Source organism: Anabrus simplex, chromosome 1 (assembly GCF_040414725.1).
Source record: "Anabrus simplex isolate iqAnaSimp1 chromosome 1, ASM4041472v1, whole genome shotgun sequence".
Classification (NCBI taxonomy): domain Eukaryota; kingdom Metazoa; phylum Arthropoda; class Insecta; order Orthoptera; family Tettigoniidae; genus Anabrus; species Anabrus simplex.
Genome location: NC_090265.1, coordinates 993,591,153 through 993,612,752, shown reverse-complemented (window position 1 = coordinate 993,612,752; position 21,600 = coordinate 993,591,153). Strand labels below are relative to the sequence as shown.

General features: G+C 39.7%; 1 protein-coding gene across 5 annotated transcripts in view; it reads left to right on the top strand.

Annotated features, from left to right (window-relative positions):
- Positions 1-856: 856 nt before the first annotated feature.
- Positions 857-21,600, top strand: part of LOC136857870 (uncharacterized) — a 69,101-nt gene continuing 48,357 nt past the window's right edge. For 2 of the 5 annotated variants that reach the window (XM_067136888.2, XM_067136887.2), the window contains exon 1: positions 857-1,048. In XM_067136888.2, the coding sequence (XP_066992989.2) occupies positions 1,033-1,048 (16 nt within the window). In that variant the 5' untranslated portion in view covers positions 857-1,032. Of the gene's footprint in view, positions 1,302-21,600 lie in introns of all 5 variants that reach the window. The other 3 variants (XM_067136886.2, XM_067136885.2, XM_067136884.2) reach the window with 3 other exon arrangements.

Sequence of the window (21,600 nt, the reverse complement as noted above, 5' to 3'; positions counted from 1 at the left end):
TTCTCCCATTACCATATCATACTGGGATTACTAGCTGAAAGGTAAGCTTGAAAGTTGTCCATTATGAAGTGTGGCGTAGTTTTAAAAACCAAGGCAACAGACATCTACAATAAAGGCTGTATACATTTCAAAAATAGCAGTAAAATGCTGTATTTATCATACTTGGTGTACGTTTGAACGAAATAAGTGATTTTTTGTGGTTACGTTTTCTTGGTGGTGGGCGTTCCATTTCCTTTATTTGTAAATGTGAATGAAAATTAAATAGGGCTGGAAATGTACAGAGCATAAGCAACTGAATTGAGTGGGATACCATTTATCTCTTTTCGCCCTCACAATGCATTGTTCGGTTAATTCCTTGTTCTTTAAACGAAATCTGAAACAAAATTCGACAAATAATTACCGTGGCTATCCGTACTTTCGCTAAGTAAACAATAAAATGGATTTACTTACAAACAGAAATTACAAAAAGGAATTTTGGCTATAATTCAGTAATACTTACTTAAAGTACGATATATCCTTGGTTTTATTACTCCGATTAGTACAACCATACGCTGAGCTTACGGCTGGCATTCTTGAAAGCGAGAATCTATGTTTTCACTTCTTAAAACTTAGGGAATTAAACTGGCATGCACGATCTCCCTGTCACCTCAACATATGCTCTCGCGCCAATTCGCTTTGTTTTGACAACCGTTAAGATGGCTGCCCCTTATCAACTTGCTTCAAGCAGGGAGCGCTGACGTCAGGTATACAGCCCCTCTATGTTATTCTAGCTCGTTGGTCGCGCCCATCCCTAGTGATTGGGTAAATTGCCGTGTACAGCGCCCAATAACATATGCGTAGGAGAAGGAGAAGAAGAATGTGTTGTTTATGTTTATGTGTTTTAATGACTTGACTCAGTGAGATCAAGTTTTAGTTATATATTTGTTTTATGCCAGTTTTTATTGTTCCTTCGATGTTTTAGAACTCATATTCCTTGTATTTGCATGCGATGGACAAAGAAATAAGAGGAAGAATTTTACAAGTTATATTTTCATGCTTTATTTTTTGGGTAATTATAGTGTAATTTATAATGAGTTCACAGTGCATTAATACTTTTGTTATAATTGACTTAGAAACAACTGGTCTGCCATGTTATGAGTTCAATAGGACCAAAATAACTGAAATTTCTTTAGTAGCTGCATCGAGAGAACACATCCTTCTTGCAAATAATGAACGTGTTGCTTTGCCCAGAGTGTTGCACAAATTGAGCCTTTGCGTTAATCCCTGTAGAATGATCCAACCTTTATCTACCGAAATGACAGGTAAACTATGATTTTCTGTAACACTTTGCTATATTTAATGTTGATGGTAATTTTCGGGGGGTAAAAATATAGAAACGTGTACTCGAGCATTATTACATAGAATGTTACTTGAAATGCTTCCAAGTTTACCTTATAATGATCGAGGAAGAGAGATGTGTTCAATACGCTTGCCAGGGACCAAACCGCTCACCCCCAGAAGTACTGTACATATACTTTTATAACCAGAAATACTGTTTTAGACCCCATACTCCAATACTTATAACGGTGATTGGTTGACGTAAGGAAGAGGATGACGTCACTGACACCTAGGATGAGGCCGAGAATTTGTTACCAACCATTGCCACACTTCCTTCGAGAGGCTTTTTTCTATCGCCGCGGCGCATATTGTCCGCATGGCAAGAAAAAAGGCAGTTTAGTACTTGTAACCTATCTTTGCACATCCAGGCCAATCTTTGTCATGAGAACAGTGGCCCCTTTCGAGAGGCTCTTTTCTATTGCTGCGGCGCATACTGTCCGCACGGCAAGAAAAAAAGTATAGCCATATCAAGCAGTTGGCAGCATTGTCGTTCCTCTCAGCGCTCCCTCTCAGCGCTACTAGTGCGACAGTGAACTGGTGTGGGCCATCTAGCAGTCGCTCGTGTTACTAAACCATGAGTACCTCTTTCAATAGTTTCGCCTTTTCGGGTTGTAGGCTTACTTACTAGCGGGGGTGTAAAAGAGAGGTTAGGAATCCAATACGGTGCAGCTTGCACAACTTGCAACATGCTACACAAGGCTGCCAATTAAGTGTGGGTTGTTTGTTTGGTTAGATTATTGGCTATTGAAGTTCAGTGGACCGGGCGAGTTTGCCATGCAGTTGGGACTGCGCAGCTGTGAGCTTATATTCGGGAGATAGTGGGTTTGAACCCCACTGTCGGCAGCCGTGAAGATGGTTTTCTGTGGTTTTCCCTTTTCACACCAGGCAAATGCTGGAGTTAAATCTTAATTAAGGCCACGGCTGCTTCCTTCCCACTCCTAGGGCTTTCCTATCCCATCTCGTCGCCATAAAACCTATCCTGTTCGGTGCGACGTAAAGCCAATTGTAAAAATGAAAAAAGAAGAGTTCAGTGGTAGAGTGCTGGCCTCCGGATCCGAAGGTAGGGGTTCAAGTCTGTCAGAGGTAGTGGGATTTTTGTAGGGCAGGAAAGAGTCCTTGCAACACTCCAACGTCGTACAATGTCGGAATGTAAAAGATCTCTGGTGACACATTTGATGTTGATCCAACAATATTAATTAAAACTAAACGATAATAGACGCCCTAGAGAGATTCAGGCCTACAGTAAAATGGAATGTCGAAATTGGCAAGCAGGCAGCCAAATAGCGTATGCACACAGTATTTGAGGCTATACAATGATTACTATTACAGTATTATTGGCTTTTGACAAGACCATTGGTCTTGGGGCAAGCAAAGGTGGAAGGCCTCCAGTAACCCTTGTGGCATCATTGACTAGTAACAAGAACATGAGATCAGCGTATTTTATGTTCCACAGTGGACAAAACTACTGGGGCCTCTTCCGCAGTAACCATTAGCCACGAAGCATATAACATTTATGGGGGAAAGATTGTCTTCCAAACGTGTACTGTTACCCTTCTTGGCCGAGCGCGTGAATTTCCATGCACGTTTATGGCATGCAAAGAGAGGACCAAGAGACACATACTTTGCCACTTATAAATTCATAAATAGGCCTAAGTACAATTAATTTACTTCCCACACTTTGATATCCACATCCATGCCACAGACTCTGCAATGATTCAGTCACTTTTAAATTAACCACTGACAAAGTAAAAAAATTGATGAATTTCACTTGTATAGTTAGTTTATTAATGTTACAGATACAGCAGTTCATCCGGCCCATGCTGTGACATGTCTCTTTCAAACTTCATGATTTCATTTTTTTCAGAGAATGTGGCAGCCATGGGCCACGTATGATGCAAGATCTATCAGAGATAATAGCAAACTGCTCTCCAGGCAGTAGGAACACACCGAGTGAGTTGGCCATGCGGTTAGGGTTGCGTGGTGGTGAGCTTTCATTCGGGAGATGGTGGGTTCGAATCCCGTCGGCTGGCCTGAAGATGGTTTTCTTTGGTTTCCCATTTTCACATCAGGCAAATGCTGGTGCTGTACCTTAAACAAGGCAACAGCTGCTTCCCTCCCAATCCTAACCCTTTCCCATCCTTGCATCACCGAAAGCCTTTGATGTGTTGGTGCAACAGTAATCCACTAGCAAAAAACAAACAGAAAATGGTCACATTTCACAGATTATCCTAGTCTCCGTTAATTTTCCTGTTTGAGTAAGAACACTTCTTGGGGTGGGTGGGTGTGTTCCTGGCAAACATAGAGGAAGGATTTCTCCACTCTGCTACTTACGGTATCATTTCGTATCATTTTTGTATAATTTTTTCCTTCCTAAACATATGCATCCCTGCTAGTAAAGTGCTACCAAGTGCTGAAAATAATGCAATATTCACACTTTGTTAATACATTGCCTAAAAATGTTTATTATCTTGATGGTCAACTCTAGCTTTTAGTATGAAATGAAAAGTTTAGTTTGAATGTAGTTTGACATATGGACGTTCTTATTGAAAGAGGTAAGGCACCTCTCAAGTTCAAATTTGCATTGTTAAAACAAAGTCTGTGGGGTTGCTGTACCACTATGTTCGTATTTCTTCAGTACTTAGAAAAGATATGTTATAAATTCAAACTTTCAACAGATTAAGTATATTTTAGGCCTATTTTTAACGAAGTATATGATGTGCACTTACCAGATTATCAGTCAGTATGGGCAAGGAGATAAAGGGAAGAAGTTTAGAAGTTTAATTTTATAGCAAATGTTTTTTCAGTATTCGGGAGATAGTAGGTTCAAACCCCACTGTCGGCAGCCCTGAAGATGGTTTTCCGTGGTTTCCCATTTTCACACCAGGCAAATGCTGGGGCTATACCTTAAGTAAGGCCACGGCTGCTTCCTTCCCACTCCTAGCCCTTCCCTGTCCCATCGTCGCCATAAGACCTATCTGTGTCGGTACGACGTAAAGCAACTAGCAAAAACAAAAACAACAAAAAAAAAAAGTTTTTTCTCAACTGCCATATAATGTTTATAATGAGTTCAGAATTCTTTAATACCGGTACTTCGTACTTTACTTTCCTTCAATTTATCCCAGTAATTTCTAGGGTTGCTGAAGCACTCAAGCTCATTTTGGTTTTGGCTGGGGGTAAGGCCTGACACCACATGATTTTGGAGATAATCTCAGCACAGCATTGGCCAGGATTCGAACCTCAGTCTTTCAGGTGAGAATCCAGCTGCTAAGCCATTGAGATAATCAAATCCCCCTTCAGAATTTTTTAATGCTATTATTATAAAGGGTTTGGAAACAACTGATATGGCATATTATGAATACAATAGGACCAAAAGAACTGAAATATCTTTACTACACTCTTTGAGGGGAAGTTACGATTGCTGTGGATCATAAGACCTTTGAGAGGATGGTGATATTGTATGTTGAGTATTTAACCTGAAGTCTAGTTTGATCCTCAACAGCTTCACCTCAACTGTCATAGATTAGGCATCACTGAAGAGGTGTAGTGGGGAAGTGATGAATGAGGTAATTCCCTTTTGCTTTCCTTTCCAAGCCAGAAGTTGTTACTATATGTCAGTCTACCAAGTCCACTGAAATGCACACATCAATCGACCCTGTGAGTGACATTTTCACCATAATAGGGACTGGCTGCCTAAGGAATGGTGTTACTACACTAGTGTCCAAAAGTTAAGCATAATCACTAAACGAGGCCATACCGCCTCTTAGGAATGTCAGACGGATTGCTGAACAAACGGAAGCTGAATCACACACCATATGTCACACAACTTGTCCAAAACATCAGAAAGGTTCTGATAGCTGAGGTACACCTTTGACAACAACTAACAAAACTTGGCAATGTCTTCCACAACAAAATATGCCGTTAATAGGTTGTATGGTTACCCCTAACGGCCACACAGGCTTTGCAGCGACGTGGCATGCTCTCCATTAAGAGGAAGTCTGGACCAACCGCACCTCTGAAGAGTCGAACATGTGGTCTCAATACCTCATCCCTGTATCTCCGAACGTTAACAGTGTTCCTCGGACCACCCATGACAATACGCAGGTCTGTATGGCCATTCAACACGATGATGCCCCATACCATGATGCCACCACCACCACCATACTGGTCCCGTTCTACTTTGTTCCTGTGGTTGTATCGCCTATTACTACCCAGAAAGGTTTTCCCGCTGGTTGACCTAGCCTTTCCAGGTTGTTAGCAAAATTATCCCACGACTTCTTCTTGGAATCAAGAATTATTTGTTTTGCTCTTTTTTTTTCTTTTTCATTTACATACAATTCCCTGTTTGCATCAGTACTTGTATGGAGACATTTCTGATATACATACCTGCCAACACTCCTGATGTAGGTGGGAGACTACAAATTTTACACTATTTCTCCCACTCTCCTGCTTAACATATTAATTCTCCCGATTTTTAAAAAATCCTGTGTAATTTCGGACTAAAAGTGTGAGATGACGAACTCCATTAGTCCATCGAACAGATCAATTAGAAATCAATTTTACATGTTTAGAAGTGTGTTTTGATACCACAGTAGTGCATCGTATCACTAATTTATCGATAATTTTCCATAACTGTGTATCTACTATTTCCGTGTCCTGCTTAGTTGGCGACCAACATCTTTAAAATCATCAATTGTTCATTTAGCGTGTTGTTGCAAGTTTTGCATAATAGTCTGTGGGTGAGAGGTAGTTATAGGCTGTAAAATATTGTATCATCTTCTTAACACATGACTATATATGATTTTTGTATAACTTGGATGGTGTTGACATTAATAGGCTGGTAGGCTATTGTGAATTTTGGCCTGAGTGATTTTTTTTGGTTCCTCGGTAATATGGCTGTTATGGCTGCTTGCATACAGTACACTACTTTTTTCTCTGTGGTAAGAAATCGGCAAAGCATACACATACAATAGAATATAATGCTAATTAAATATGTGGGTGTACCTAGAGGTTGGGTCTGTAAGGGGTAGTGATGTGCATTCCATAATCTCTCCTACCCAAATCTCAACCTCACCTGCACATGGTGCAGTAACCAGCTGTCTGTAATTAGAATGTATGCCCCAGTAGAAGGTGAAGACAAAAATGAAGATTTGTACAACAAACTGCAACAGGTTTTGAATAAATTTAATAGGAATGACTATCACTTATTGATGGGTGACTTCGATGCAAGAGTAGGTAATGCGAAAGTAGGACAGTCAGTTGGCACATTTGGCGAACAAGTCTGTAACAAGAACAACGGGATTAGAATAATAGACTTCTCCACTTACAATCAGTTCAAGGTAATGAATGGTTTTTTCAATCACAGAGACAGCCATAAATACACGAGAGACAAGAGGCACAAGATCAATATTAGATATGCTATTTGCAATATCAGACTAGCAGAGATGGTTTTGTATACAAGAGTTTTTCGAGGCCCAGAATTAGAAACAGATTAATTTGTCCCATTAGAATAAAACCTCGATGGCACAGCAAGATGATGAAACCAACAAAATCAAACACAACCCCTGTCTACACCTTCTTCATGATTCTAGTATCAGATGGCTCTACCAACAACGACTAGCTGAATTAACCCAATCAACTCCAATGGTAGAAAATGTTGAAGAGGAATGGAAACACCTAACTACCATCTTAAAACAAGCCGCCCAAGAGAGCCTTGGCACCAAAACTAAATGGCAGAGGAACGGGGGACTCAGAATTTTGGATGAAAACATCAAAGAAATTATAAAAAGCAAACAGAAGGCCTACAGGAAATACGCATGTACCAAGAAAGATGAGGATAAAATAGAATACCACAGAAAGCAAGCAGTTGCAAAGAGAGAAGTGCGCAAATACAATAGGAGGAACTGGGAAGAAATTGTATCCCATTTAGATAATGACAAAAGCATACCTCAACCACAGACTTACAAAATTTTTAAAAATTGAAATAGGGAAACTAAAGATACACTCAGAATCAACACAATCTCCCGCAACACTTGGTCAAATCACTTTCAAAATTTATGGTTACAGAATGTCTCACCTATTCAGACACTTCACTCGACAATCCACACATCAAATGCATTATAATGGCAGAACTAGTTGCAGTCCTGAAAACACTAAAGTGCAGTGAAACACCTGGTGAAGATGGCTTAAATTTGGAGTTATTCAAATATTCTTGCGAATCTTTCCAAGAAAGATTCACCCAGTTCCTAAATAGAATTTGGAAAGGAGAAGACTCACCTGAAAACTGGAATAAAGCAATAGTTATACCCATTCTCAAGAAAGGTTACAAAAATTATTGTGAAAACTACAGAGGCATATGTTTATTAAATGATGGTTATAAAATATATGCCAACATCATTAAAAATAAACTATACAAACACTATGAGAACATTCTGGGAGAGGAACAATTCGGCTTCAGAAAGGGAAGATCTTGCTGCGATGGCTAGTTCACATTGAAAATCCTTCTAGAAAAACACAGGGAATTTGTTGTAGAAACACATTTTGCCTTTGTGGACTTCAAAAAAGGTTTTGACAAAGCAAAGTGCAATACCTTAATATTTTAATATCTGATTTCCCCCCACAACAGATGGTACAGAACATAAGTAACCTTTACAAACATAACCTGATTTCCGTAAAGGTCAACGTTAAGTTATCAGAGTAGAAAACAATAAGCACAGGAGTTCATAATCTATATGAACGCTTTCATACAAGAATTTAGAGAAACCAGACGTGCTTCCATGCAAATTAACAGAAATCTACAGCTGGATACAAAATTATTTGCAGATGACCTAGTGCTGGTCGCCACCTCAGAAGATGATTTACAGCGTTCAATGTATAACCTAAACCTAGTCTCAGAAAAATACTCAATGGTAATATTCCCTGAGAAAACTAAGATAATGAGTTTCTGTGGCAAGGAATCAGTAAGAAGCAAGATCTACTTAAATAACAACATTTTGGAAAGATGAAATGATTTTAAATACCTCGACTAAAAACTGTCTTTCTTTGAAGAACTAGACATACCTGAGAAAATCTCCAAATTCAACAGATGTTTGGGAATCATCAATAAGTTTTTAGACCATCATTAGTTCAAAAACACAACCTTACAAGAATCTGGCAAGGCCTGTACTTTGCTATGGAAGTGAAGCGTGGACCCTGAGGAAATGCGATGAGAGAAGAATGACTACAGCTGAAACGAAATACATGCGGCGGACAGCAGGTTTCACCAAGTGGGAACACAAAAGAAATACAGAAGTGCTGAATGATCTTAAAAGCAGATCTTATTGGAATACATCTATAGATACCAGAGAAATTGGCTAGAACACCTAAACAGGATGGACAGAAGCAGGATCCCCAAAGCAGTCATAAACTACTGTCCCGGTGGGAAGAGATCTCTGGGACGCCCCAGGAAGAGATGGCGTGAAAATGCAAATCTTTTGTATAGACCGTAACAGTTCTTCTATAGGACTAATACATGGAAGGATGATGATGATGATGATGGCCTAGAGGTTGCTTCTGAGGATGGGGAATATGCAGGGGAAAACAAACCTAAAGGTAGTAGGCATAACCTATATATTTTAAGTTTAACAACTTCCTCCATTAAAACATGAAATACCGGCCGAGTTGGCCGTGCGGTGAGGGGCACGCGGCTGTGAGCTTGCATCCGGGAGATAGTGGGTTCGAATCCCACTGTCGGCTGCCCTGAGGATGGTGGTTTTCCGTGGTTTCCCATTTTCACACCAGGTAAATGCTGGGGCTGTACCTTAATTGAGGCCACGGCCGCTTCCTTCCCACTCCTAGGCCTTTCCTATCCCATCGTCGCCATAAGACCTATCTGTGTCGGTGCGACGTAAAGCCACTAGCAAAGGAAAAAAAAACGGAACAGTGAGTAACAATAGAAACCAGACTGATACATTAATTGTTACTGTTATAAATGATCACCTAAAGTGATAATTGCAATAAAAACAGCAACACATTGACATTTAATAAAGATATTGCAAGCTTCAAGATGAATGACATTGACTTTCTGCATATAGGACTGTTCAGAAATACCAACTCTTTTAAAGTACACAATATTGATAAAGAGGAATTGAAGACAGTTAGGTTAATACACTTCCACATCTCAACTAATAAACTACATTAATAACAAGTATTACAGCAAGAGGGCTAATAAGTACAAAGTTGTGCAGTATTTAACAGTGCTTCCAGCACTCAAGATGCAAATTGCAAGTATTCTTAGTTTGAAAACCTTGGACAGAGTCATTTACATTTAGAGAGTTTCTACCATGATTGACATGTTTACCAGTGCACAGCATGGAAAAAGTAATTTGAAATATGAAAGATGCTTCTTACTTGATTTCCAACAATCTTACGTACATTAAAACAATTTCTAATATAATAACATGTTCAGCAGTGCACAGCACTGAACGCATGATTTTGAAACATACTAGAATTATTCATTCAAATCTCCAATGCTGGGCTGAGTGGCTCAGGCGGTTGAGATGCTGGCCTTCTGACCCCAACTTGGCAGATTCGTGTTGGTAGATTTACTGGCATGTAAAAGAACTTCTGCTAGACTAAATTCTGGCTCCTCAGCGTCTCCGAAAACCATAATAAGTGTTAGTGGAACATAAAGCCAATAGCATTATTATTGAATCTCCAACAAGTTTGGTTTGATAGATCTTGAAAGGGAAGTTTACAGTACATTCCCATCAACTTTACAAGAGCTGGAAAATTACACAAAAAAAGAAGAAGAAGAAGAAAATGCGAGAAGGGAGAAATCGGGGAGGAAACATAAGACCTTATCGCAAAATATAGAACGTCAAGAGAAAATTTTGCTGATACAAAGTAGGTCTTCACGGAACATTAAGGGTTGCTGAGAACGTGTCGCATAGCTTAAGTTCATAATCTACTCTGTCCATCTCGATTATCACAAAGCATGCACGCATTCCCAAATATTCAGTTCATAGGTAGATTGACTGAAGTACATACTCCAAGGATGAATCGTATGACCCAAGTAAGAAATATAAAGCATGCTGATTGCTTCTCCCGATTGAAGCAACATGGAGAACAGAGAGACCAGCTCCAGGACACCATAGGTTGATCTCGAGTACCTTAGGACAGGAATTGTCCGATAACGGAATGAGCTCCACTATATACACTGACTGACAGAGCAAATGCAACACCAAGAAGGAGTGGTCAGAACTTTATGCCAGTTGCAGGGTAGACTGACGTCACTGAGGTATGCTCATGATGTGAAATGCGCCGCTGTGCTGCGCACGTAGCGAACGATAAATGGGACACGGCGTTGGCGAATGGACCACTTCGTACCGTGATTTCTCAGCCGACAGTCATTGTAGAACGTGTTGTCGTGTGCCACAGGACACGTGTATAGCTAAGAATGCCGCCGTCAACGGATGCATTTCCAGCAGACAGACGACTTTACGAGGGGTATGGTGATCGGGCCAAGAAGGGCAGGTTGGTCGCTTTGTCAAATCGCAGCCGATACCCATAGGGATGTGTCCACGGTGCAGCGCCTGTGGCGAAGATGGTTGGTGCAGGGACATGTGGCACGTGCGAGGGGTCCAGGCGCAGCCCGAGTGACGTCAGCACGCGAGGATCGGCGCATCCGCCGCCAAGCGGTGGCAGCCCCGCACGCCACATCAACCGCCATTCTTCAGCATGTGCAAGACACCCTGGCTGTTCCAATATCGACCAGAACAATTTCCCGTCGATTGGTTGAAGGAGGCCTGCACTCCCGGCGTCCGCTCAGAATACTACCATTGACTCCACAGCATAGACGTGCACGCCTGGCATGGTGCCGGGCTAGAGCGACTTGGATGAGGGAATGGCGGAACGTCGTGTTCTCCGATGAGTCACGCTTCTGTTCTGTCAGTGATAGTCACCGCAGACGAGTGTGGCGTCGGCGTGGAGAAAGGTCAAATCCGGCAGTAACTGTGGAGCGCCCTACCGCTAGACAACGCGGCATCATGGTTTGGGGCGCTATTGCGTATGATTCCACGTCACCTCTAGTGCGTATTCAAGGCACGTTAAATGCCCACCGCTACGTGCAGCATGTGCTGCGGCCGGTGGCACTCCCGTACCTTCACGGGCTGCCCAATGCTCTGTTTCAGCAGGATAATGCCCGCCCACACACTGCTCGCATCTCCCAACAGGCTCTACGAGGTGTATAGATGCTTCCGTGGCCAGCGTACTCTCCGGATCTCTCACCAATCGAACACGTGTGGGATCTCATTGGACGCCGTTTGCACACTCTGCCCCAGCCTCGTACGGACGACCAACTGTGGCAAATGGTTGACAGAGAATGGAGAACCATCCCTCAGGACACCATCCGCACTCTTATTGACTCTGTACCTCGACGTGTTTCTGCGTGCATCGCCGCTCGCGGTGGTCCTACATCCTACTGAGTCGATGCCGTGCGCATTGTGTAACCTGCATATCGGTTTGAAATAAACATCAATTATTCGTCCGTGCCGTCTCTGTTTTTTCCCCAACTTTCATCCCTTTCGAACCACTCCTTCTTGGTGTTGCATTTGCTCTGTCAGTCAGTGTATGTAGAGAAAGAAAGCCAAGGATATTTGAGATGGAACAGAATAGAAACAATACATCAACAAGTAACAGCAAGAAGTCGCTGGAGGATGTGCCAGTCACATAGAAAAAATCATACTGAGAAGAGAGTGCATTTGTAAGAATGATGAAGCTCAGTTCGAAATGAATACCGAAAGAACAGAGGATGAATGAGGTAAGATATCATAATTAGAGCTGAGATTAAACACACAGGTCACATATACCCCGGTGGCCCAAGAAAGTTTGGTAAAAAGTTTCTTCTTTTGTGTATTATGACACTTTCTTGAGGAGAAGATGCAGTATTCTTTCTTCTTACTTGCATTGTAGAGGGAGCAAAGAATTCCCAGCGAAAAGTTATGGTGCCGTGTCCACAGAGGCACCGAACCGGAACGCAACAGCATGGGGAAAGTCATAAAGGATAATGGATAATAAATACTGGAAAAGAAAACAACTGGCAAAGAAAATTGTATATGACCACAAGAAAAATGTATTGGGGAGGGAGAAAAAGTAGAAAGTGGAGGAATATGGAACACTTTGAAAAAAAGGGAAGGAGAGAAGAATTACCAATACTAATACATTTTTTCCCCGCTACTTTACAACAAAATATGAAGGAAATCAATATAAATCCCAGTGTTCCTGTGTAAGACTATTTGAGGTAGAAGTAGGAGTACCACCATCACGGCGAAACGGCTGGATAGATCTCGACCAAACGTCATATTTACCGAGCTCGATAGCTGCAGTCACTTAAGTGCGGCCAGTATCCAGTATTCGGGAGATAGTGGGTTCGAACCCCACTGTCGGCAGCCCTGAAGATGGTTTTCCGTGGTTTCCCATTTTCACACCAGGCGAATGCTGGGGCTGTACCTTAATTAAGGCCATGGCCGCTTCCTTCCCACTCCTAGCCCTTTCCTGTCCCATCGTCGCAGTAAGACCTATCCATGTCAGTGCGATGTAAAGCAAGTTGCACAAAAAAAAAAGGAGTAGAATTAAAATTATTACCTACAGTAGAATTGAAAGCAAGGGTTAATGAAGCAACTCAGAGTCCCAGTTTTTGTGATTATCACTATGAAAGGTAGACAAGACAATTTTCAGGTTACGGTGCTTTCTTTCCACCATATTTGCTTGGGGGTGATATGGGGTAGTGACGACCTTTCTTATCGCCAGTGAAAACCACATTATAAGATGCTTTAGCCATAAAAATACTAGCATTGTCTGACACTAATTATGCAGAATTCCTGTAATGGGAAAAAACTAAATCAATTTGGCAGAACAATATCTGATCAGTGATTACGAAACTGGGAGAGTGATAATGCACTGGAAAGCTGAGAAAACGGCAACAAAGCATGTAAAGGGGATTACTTATTGAAGAAATGTTTTAATTGAGTTAAGTGAGCACACTTTATGTCCAATGGATCAGAAATATTCTGCAGTAATGCATTCACAGAAGAAGAAAAGGTGACAATGTGATATTGTCCCATTCACAGTAAGGAGAGTTTGGCGGATTGTTGACTGATGACCAAACTCTGAGGATGGTTTAACAATAGGACGGAATCACTAAGTTTAAATTTTGTGGATAAATTTTCAAAATTATACTTCTTACGATATAGTTGTGCTTCGTACAAATTTTTCAATAATGATTCCTAGGCCTGTTTAGAATACCATTTAGTTTGATTGTACAGTAAGGCAGGAAGGTTCCAATTTAAGGAAAGGGGAGAGTGAAGCACGTGCCCTAAAAATAAACTTGAAGGAGTATATTGGGTAGAATCATTAACAGTAGAATTGAAAGCAAGTGTTAATGAAGCCAATTCAGAGCCCCAGTTTTTGTGATTATCACTATGAAAGATAGACAAGACAATTTTCAGGTTATGGTGATTTCTTTCCACCATATTTGCTTGGGGGTGATATGGGGTAGTGACAACCTTTCTTATTGCCAGTGAAAACCACATCATAAGATGCTTTAGTCATAAAAATACTAGCATCGTCTGACACTAATTACACAGAATTCCTGTAATGGGAAAAAATTGATTGGCAACAAGATTTATTACAGAAACAAAGGAAATATTTAATTGGACGAATGACTGAAAATTTTGAAAACACATCTAATAAAGTGCGCATACATGCATTGTCCTTTGAAGATCTGTTTAGGGGTCCCATGATATCTATGTAAAATCTTCAGCAGGGTATGTGGGAGGAGAAGCAGAATAGGTACCGGAAGGTAGAATATTGTGTGGTTTGACCTTCCGACAAGATTCCCAAATGTATACAAATTTCTGTACAGAGTCATGCTTTTTTGACCAGTAACATGGATGAGATACGAGAATGGAAGCGGCCCCCGATAGGAGAACCATGTTAATAGGAGAAAATCATTGGTTTTAAAGCCCTGTGAACTGCCACTTTAGGTGTGGATTTGGAGTAGGTTTGTATTTTAATAAACCCGTAATGATATGGAAGGATCCTGCATAGGTTGGGGGAGATATGTTTTTTTTTTAAATTGGATATAGTAGGGGTTGCTGAGCTGGTGGGGCTGACAGGATTCAAAAGAGGCAGGAAAATTCATTAGGGATACAACGGCATGAATAACAGATGAGGAGACTGATTGAGGAATAACAGAAAGATTAAAATTATAAATGGAAGGAAGATCGAAAAGTCTAGAAAGACCATCTGCCACCATATTGTGGTGTCCTTGTACAAATTTTAAATGAAACTTTAATCTATACAAGCGCATCAACCAGCGATTGGTACAACCCATTTTATTATTATTATTATTATTATTATTATTATTATTATTATTATTATTATTATTATTATTATTAACTATATTGGCCACATTGGACCACTTGAGTCTTCCATGTACACTTTTTCTTTGAAGGTTGTACTGTTTGATTCTTCTTATCTGCCCAGTACTTCTTCATTCGTTCTGATCGCAGTGTTCTTAATTCATCTGAAATCTCTACAGTTCTTCTGTGGATCATTTCAGTTGAATATTTGTGATTCTTAAGAAGGGTGGTAATTTTATTCTTGTTCTCTGCATCTGTAATTTCGAGTCCAACTCTTTTGAGATCCTCTTCAATTTCTTTGATCCAATGCCCTCCTGTCTTCTTTCCCAGATTTCTCTTCGCTAGTTGTCGTAAAATCCTGTTTTCTGTTAATCGTAAGATGTGAAAGAAATAAGAGATTCTTTTTTTCTTCATCGTGCTGTAACTGGGTCAATCTATCGATAGACAGTTTCATTGGGGAGGATTCTCCAGACTCCCTCAACTTGGTAATTTTTATTTATGCAAGTTCTAATAATTCTTCTTTCAGTTTTGAGGAGCTGATCAGTTCTTCTTTCATTTTTAATATGGAACAATGTTTTGCAAACATAAGTGGCTTTGGCAAAGTTACAGTTTTGTAATGTTGGATCTTAGTGTCTATTGACAAGCATTTTTTGTTATAAGTTGACCAGGTTAGAAATTGTGCTTTTAAAAATTTTGTTGGTTCTATTTATCCATGTTGCTTTCTTGCTTAAGTCGTGCATAATGATTTCTTCAAGGTATTTAAATTGTAGGACTATGTTAGTTTTTTGATCATTTATGATGACTTCGTTTATGTCAAAGGGGTTTCATTGGTGTAATCTAAGCATGGATTTCTTCCATGTCAAGGGCTAAAAGAGACATCTGCAAACTCTAGGCAGTTTGTCCTTATTGAGTGTTTTGCTCCACTTTTGATTTAAGTGGGTTTTCTTTTTGCCAAATTTGGTGATGTATTCTAGAGCCACATTGAAGAGCAATGGGGATAATCCGTCACTTTGTCTGAGGCCTGTATTTATTTTAAAAGCGTTTGACATTTCTCCCCTGAACTTTACCTTTGAAATTGTGTTCATTAAAGTTAGTTCAATAATTTTTGTTAATTTAGGATGAAGGCCATATGATCTGAGGATTTTTAAAAGAGTGGGCCTGTGTATACTATCATAAGCCTTTTTGAAATCTATGAATGAAATAAACAGCTGTTTATTTCTGTATTTGTAATATACCATTATTAGTTTCAGGCTGAGAATTTGGTCTGGGCAACTTCTGTATTGGCAAAATCCGCCTTGGTATTTTCCAAGTTGTGGTTCCAGAATGATTTTTATCCTGTTGTAAATTATGCAAGGGAAAATTTTGTAAGTGGAGTCCATAAGGGTTATTCTTCTGTAATTGTCTGGGTTAGTTTTATCTCCTTTTTTGAATAATGGATGGATTACACCTGAGGTCCAGTGTTCTGTGATTTTCTCTGTGATCCACATTTTGACTAGATGCCGATGTAAATTTATGATTGCTGGTTTCCCTGCATTTTTCCAGATTTCTGCAATGACTAGGTCATCACCACATGCCTTATAATTTTTTAGTTCCTTAATTGCTAAAGCTTGACTATCTGTTAGGATAGAAAACTCTTTATGCTCAATATAAGTAAAAAAATGTTCCAAGGTAAGGATGAGAGCTAGGGCTTCCCGCTCATAACTATAATACTGTCACTCAATAGGGGACAATTGGTGACTAAAGTAAGCAATAAGCAAGGTTTGCTGGTTAACAGTGTGATGAAGAATACCTACAATGGCAGTGTTAGGTGCATTGGTGTGTGTTTCAAAAGAAAGGGAGAAATTTTGTATCTGAAGGGTAGGAGCCTAAACAAGTAGAGATTTCAGCTTGTGAAAGCTTGGTGTTGTGGTTCTGACCAAAGAAATTTGACACCTTTACTTTTTAGAGAGTGAAGGGGTTCAGAAATATGGAACTAAAGGGGGATAACCTTATTGTAAAATCCAGTCATTTCCAAGAATGTATGGAGGAGTTCAACACGTTGTCTACCAGCTCCTCATTGGGTGATTTAAACGTCTAGCCCAGCCTTTTTAAATCCCATCATCTCTATAATGCACTATTTTACATTAAATATTACTGTGTGAAAACAATTGTAGGTACAATATTGAAAATTTCAACATACCTTGAGGATGATTATAAGTAGTGCTCGAGGCTATGGTACCGGGTTTAACATTTTCCTGGATGGAGAGGCACACCACACAACCACCTGGTTTCACACCGGACGTTGCTTTTCTTGCACACACTGCACCGTTTAGTTGAGAAATTGTCTGATTTCATGCCTGGGAATTTATGAAGCACATGCTCTTTTATTTTCCCGTCAAGTCGAAATGGTGGATCATTAGCCAGAGTTTGCTTAGGGGGCTGCATGGGTGGACTGCACATACATGCTGATGAGCCTACTGAAGACAGATGTGACCGGCGACACAGAAATATTCACAGCTTTTGATGGTTCTTCATGTCCTCTGTCTTGTAAGAAGTTTCTATATATTGTCTGCATGAATGTCAGGAAAGTTATTTTTAAGTTACTGGATTTTTGGAAAAGCTTGAATGCATTAAAAAATGTATACTGCAAAATGTAGAAAAACATTTTTTCGGTCCCCTCACTGTTTTTCGCATGAATGGATACATTGCCAAATACTAGTCGGCTGTATCCATTCCCTGCATACACTGATTACTATCAATAATGCTTACAGGTTTCATTTTTATTTTCCCAAACCTGTTCAGTACTTCAGCCATTTCTGCGGAATGTACAGTTGAAACCATGGTAATTACTTTTTGTCCTTCCATGGACATAGCAGTACTTCATTGTCCCTATTGAAAGTCATTTCTCCTGTTTTCAACTTCTTCTGCCTTTCACTGAATTCCTTAGAAAGTCCCCTATTCTGTCTTATTGTCCCACATACAGCCGTTTCTCGTTCACGCAGTTCCTTGGCTAAGCCTACACAATTGTAAAAATTGTCCATGTACACTGTAAATCCGTGGCCAAAGTAGGGATCTAATAAGTCAAATATAGTGTCCCGGATGTTCATGCCACTTGCATCATAGATTTTCAACTTACATACGTACCCTGCAGGGGATTCACACACCATCCTTACCAGAATCCCATACTTGATAAATTTTCCTGGATTGTAAACTCGGAAACGCAAGCGGCCCCTCCTAGCTAACATTCCTTCCTCAAGGGTGATTTTTCGGTTCAGAGTGTACACAACTGAAAACTGGTCGCTGAGCCTTTTGAGAATTGGCCTAATTTTGTCTAGCCTATCAGGATTCCCCGCATAATGACTGCTGTCGCTAAAGTGCAATAATGTCAATATGTTTTTGAACCAGGTTCATGCCATGGTTTAAAAAAAAATCGGTGTGCTGAAAAATAGTGTCCTCTTTCCAGAAACATTTTCAGATCTGGTTTTTGAATGATTCCAGTTACAAACATTAGTCCTAAAAACTTTTTCATCTCATTTACATCTACCGGTTTCCACGTCTGAAAAATAGAATATTTAATGAATGAACGCGGTGCTATACTAATAACTTGTTCCACGTAAAGGTTTGTATCGTGGCATACATATTCAAGGAAATTGTCATTTACAAATAAATTGACAAAAGACAATTTTGTTGCTATTTTCGATGTCAACATTTAATCCTACCAGCCAGTGAACATAATTTCAGGTGGGCCATAAGACGGATGCTTAATGGTTATTTGAATGTGCTGAATTTTAGTTCGCTCAGAGTCTGGTATATCATCATCGGAATTGCTTTCGCTATCACTGAAATTAGGGATGAGTTCATCACCAGAATCATCGTTCAACGGTATGTCTTCAATTTCCTCACTTCATATACTGTGTTTGTGACTCGTCATCTTATCGCGACACAATAACTCACTTCACTACACACACTCACAAGAATACCATGACTGGTTTAGGTTCATGTTTACTCAAAGAAAAAAGAAAGAAAGCATTGGAATATACCCTCTGTTCAGGTAGTCAGGATGAGGGACTGTTATATACCATCTATGGTTTTTAACATGCACCACGACATTGTACGAATTTAGCACTAAATTCGAAATGACGTTTACATCGTGCAACCTTAAACGCCTTAACTTGGATACGATCCTGCACATAGACTGCTCTTAAATGCCTTGAAGACGTCTACGGAGTGAATGTGTTAAGATTCTGAAGAGGAGAAATTTGATTTATAGCGGAAGTCCTTTGGGGATCCACAGAGATATCTTCGGATGAAAGAATATGTTCTACAAAGTTAATGGAGATATGGGCTAGAAAAATGATTTGCTGTTTGTAGTCTAGATAGGACCCTGTTAGAATTTGAATATGAGAGGGAAAATTGAGCCTATATATAATAAAGATTGTAAATATTGAAATTTGATATCTGAGAATAAAGAATCAATAAGTCTTTGTGTTGTATATTAAAGTTCTAATGAACATGTTTATTACCTGATTTTCAATTAAAGTACAAATACATCAAAATCCTTCGAATGGAGAAATTAACTGAACATAAAATATAATAGTCTCCATACTGAAATTCATATAGGCCTAAGCTTACTTTCACTGACACATTGTTAACAGAAGAACCTAAAGATATCCACTTGAATGACAATGGTTAAGGTACTTGTTTTCTAGATTTTTCGGTGAACTGCATTTACCACAACTTTTACAGTCTAGAATAACTATTAGCTGTTGCGGTATCACCAACGTTGAGCAAACAGTAAAATATAGTCAATATAATGTACATATGTATGAGGGGCGTACTATATAGTTTTACATTTTTTGTATGCCCGGGTATGGTTCACATTTCACTTTTGAAGGTGGTGACGGGTAACTAGTGTCTTGTTCCACCGTTTGGTAGTAGCACACGCACAGGGGCCAATGAATGCACTCATAGCTATTTCATAACAATACTATCAGCGAAGGAGCAAACGACATGGAAAGGAATCGTCAGGGACAACGCTATACGACTTGGTTCCTATGAAAAGAAGGTGTTACCACTGCAGAAATTCATCGGCACTTCGTGGCAGTCTGTGAAGAACATGCACAGTTTACAACTGGGTATCTTCTGTGTGGTTCTTTCCAGGGGAGGAACGACCCACAAAAGTTTGACGAAGCCAGAGCTCTGGAAAGAAGGTAGTGGCAACTTTCTTTACGAAAAGGAACATCTTACTTCTGTAGCCTTGGACACACGTTGTACAGTCAATTCTGAATGGTACGTGAATGTTTGTCTTCCTAAAGTCCTCGCCACATGGAGGTCACAGCACCCAAAGTCCAAGAGTGGGCACCTTGCGTTGCATCACGACAATGCATCTGTGCACAGGGCTGTCAGAACAATGGAATTCTGGGAAAAGGAAAAAGTGTGAACGTTACCTCATCCCCCCTATTTACCTGACCTGACCCTATGTGACTTCTTTCTGTTTCCTAAGACCAAGGAAAAAATTAGTGGACAGCAGTTTTCGTCAGATGAAGAGCCCATTGCAGCGTACGAGAGTTCACTAAATGACATCCTGAAAGAAGCTACGTTTTCTAAGTGGTTTCAGAGAATGGAAAAATGTATACATGTTAATGGAGAATATTTTTAAAAGTTGTAAATGTTGCTTTGCAAATAATTTTTTTCTCACACTCTGCTAAAAACTTTTCGGCATAATCCTCGTAGCATGCAGTACACTTCATAAAGTAAAAAGATATTTCTCAGAGGTAAGCAATCAGCAGCAAAGCATACGCAGTGGAATAGAAAATAGTACTAAGTAAATGTGTAGGTGGATTTACCTAGAGGTTGTTTCCGAGGATGGGGAATATGCATGGGAAAACAAACCAAGGAGTACTAGACATAGCCTACATTTTTTAAATATAACAACTTCCTGAATTTAAATATGAAACGATGAGTAACAATAGAAACCAGACTCATACAATAATCATTACCTTTGAAAATGATCACCCAAAGCGATAATTGCAATAAAAATAGGAACATATTAACATTAATAGAGATATTGTTACCTTCAAAATTTGTGTCACTATCTTCTTGCATGTAGGAATGCTCAGGGCTACCAACTCTATTAAAGTTAGAATTGTGCACTTCCATACATCAACTAATAAACTGCATTAATAATAAACATTAAGAAAATGATTAACAAAATTATACAGCAAGGGGGCTAATAAGTACAAAGTTGTGCAGTATTTAACGGTGTTTCCAGCACTCAAGGTGCAAGCTACATGTAATTGTAGTTTGAAAATCTTGGACAGCGTTATTTACATTTTGAGGGTTTCTACCAGGACTGACATGTTTGCCAGTGCATGGCATTGAGCATATAATTTGAAATATGAAAAATATTTCTTACTCAATTTCCAACAACTTTATTTACATTAAAACAATTTCTAATATGATAACATGTTCATCAGCGCATAATATTGAACACATGATTTTGAAACTGAATAAAATTACTAATTCGAATCTCCAATAAGCTTGGTTTCATAGATTATGAAAGGGAAAGTTCACAGTACATTTCCCCTCAATTTATCAAAGCCAGAAAATTACACTATGGAAAATAAAATAAAAAGGGGTTGGGAGGAAAGGTAGTTAAGGGGAGAAGAGAACATAAGGCCAGACCGCAAAATATAGAAGGTCCAGAGAAAATTTTGCTGATATGAAGTAGGTCTTCTTCACAGGATATTAAGGGTTGCTGAGAACGTGTCCCATAGCTTAAGTTTATAATCTACTCTGTCCATCTCAATTATCACAATGCTCTCATGCGTTCCCAAGTATTCAGTCC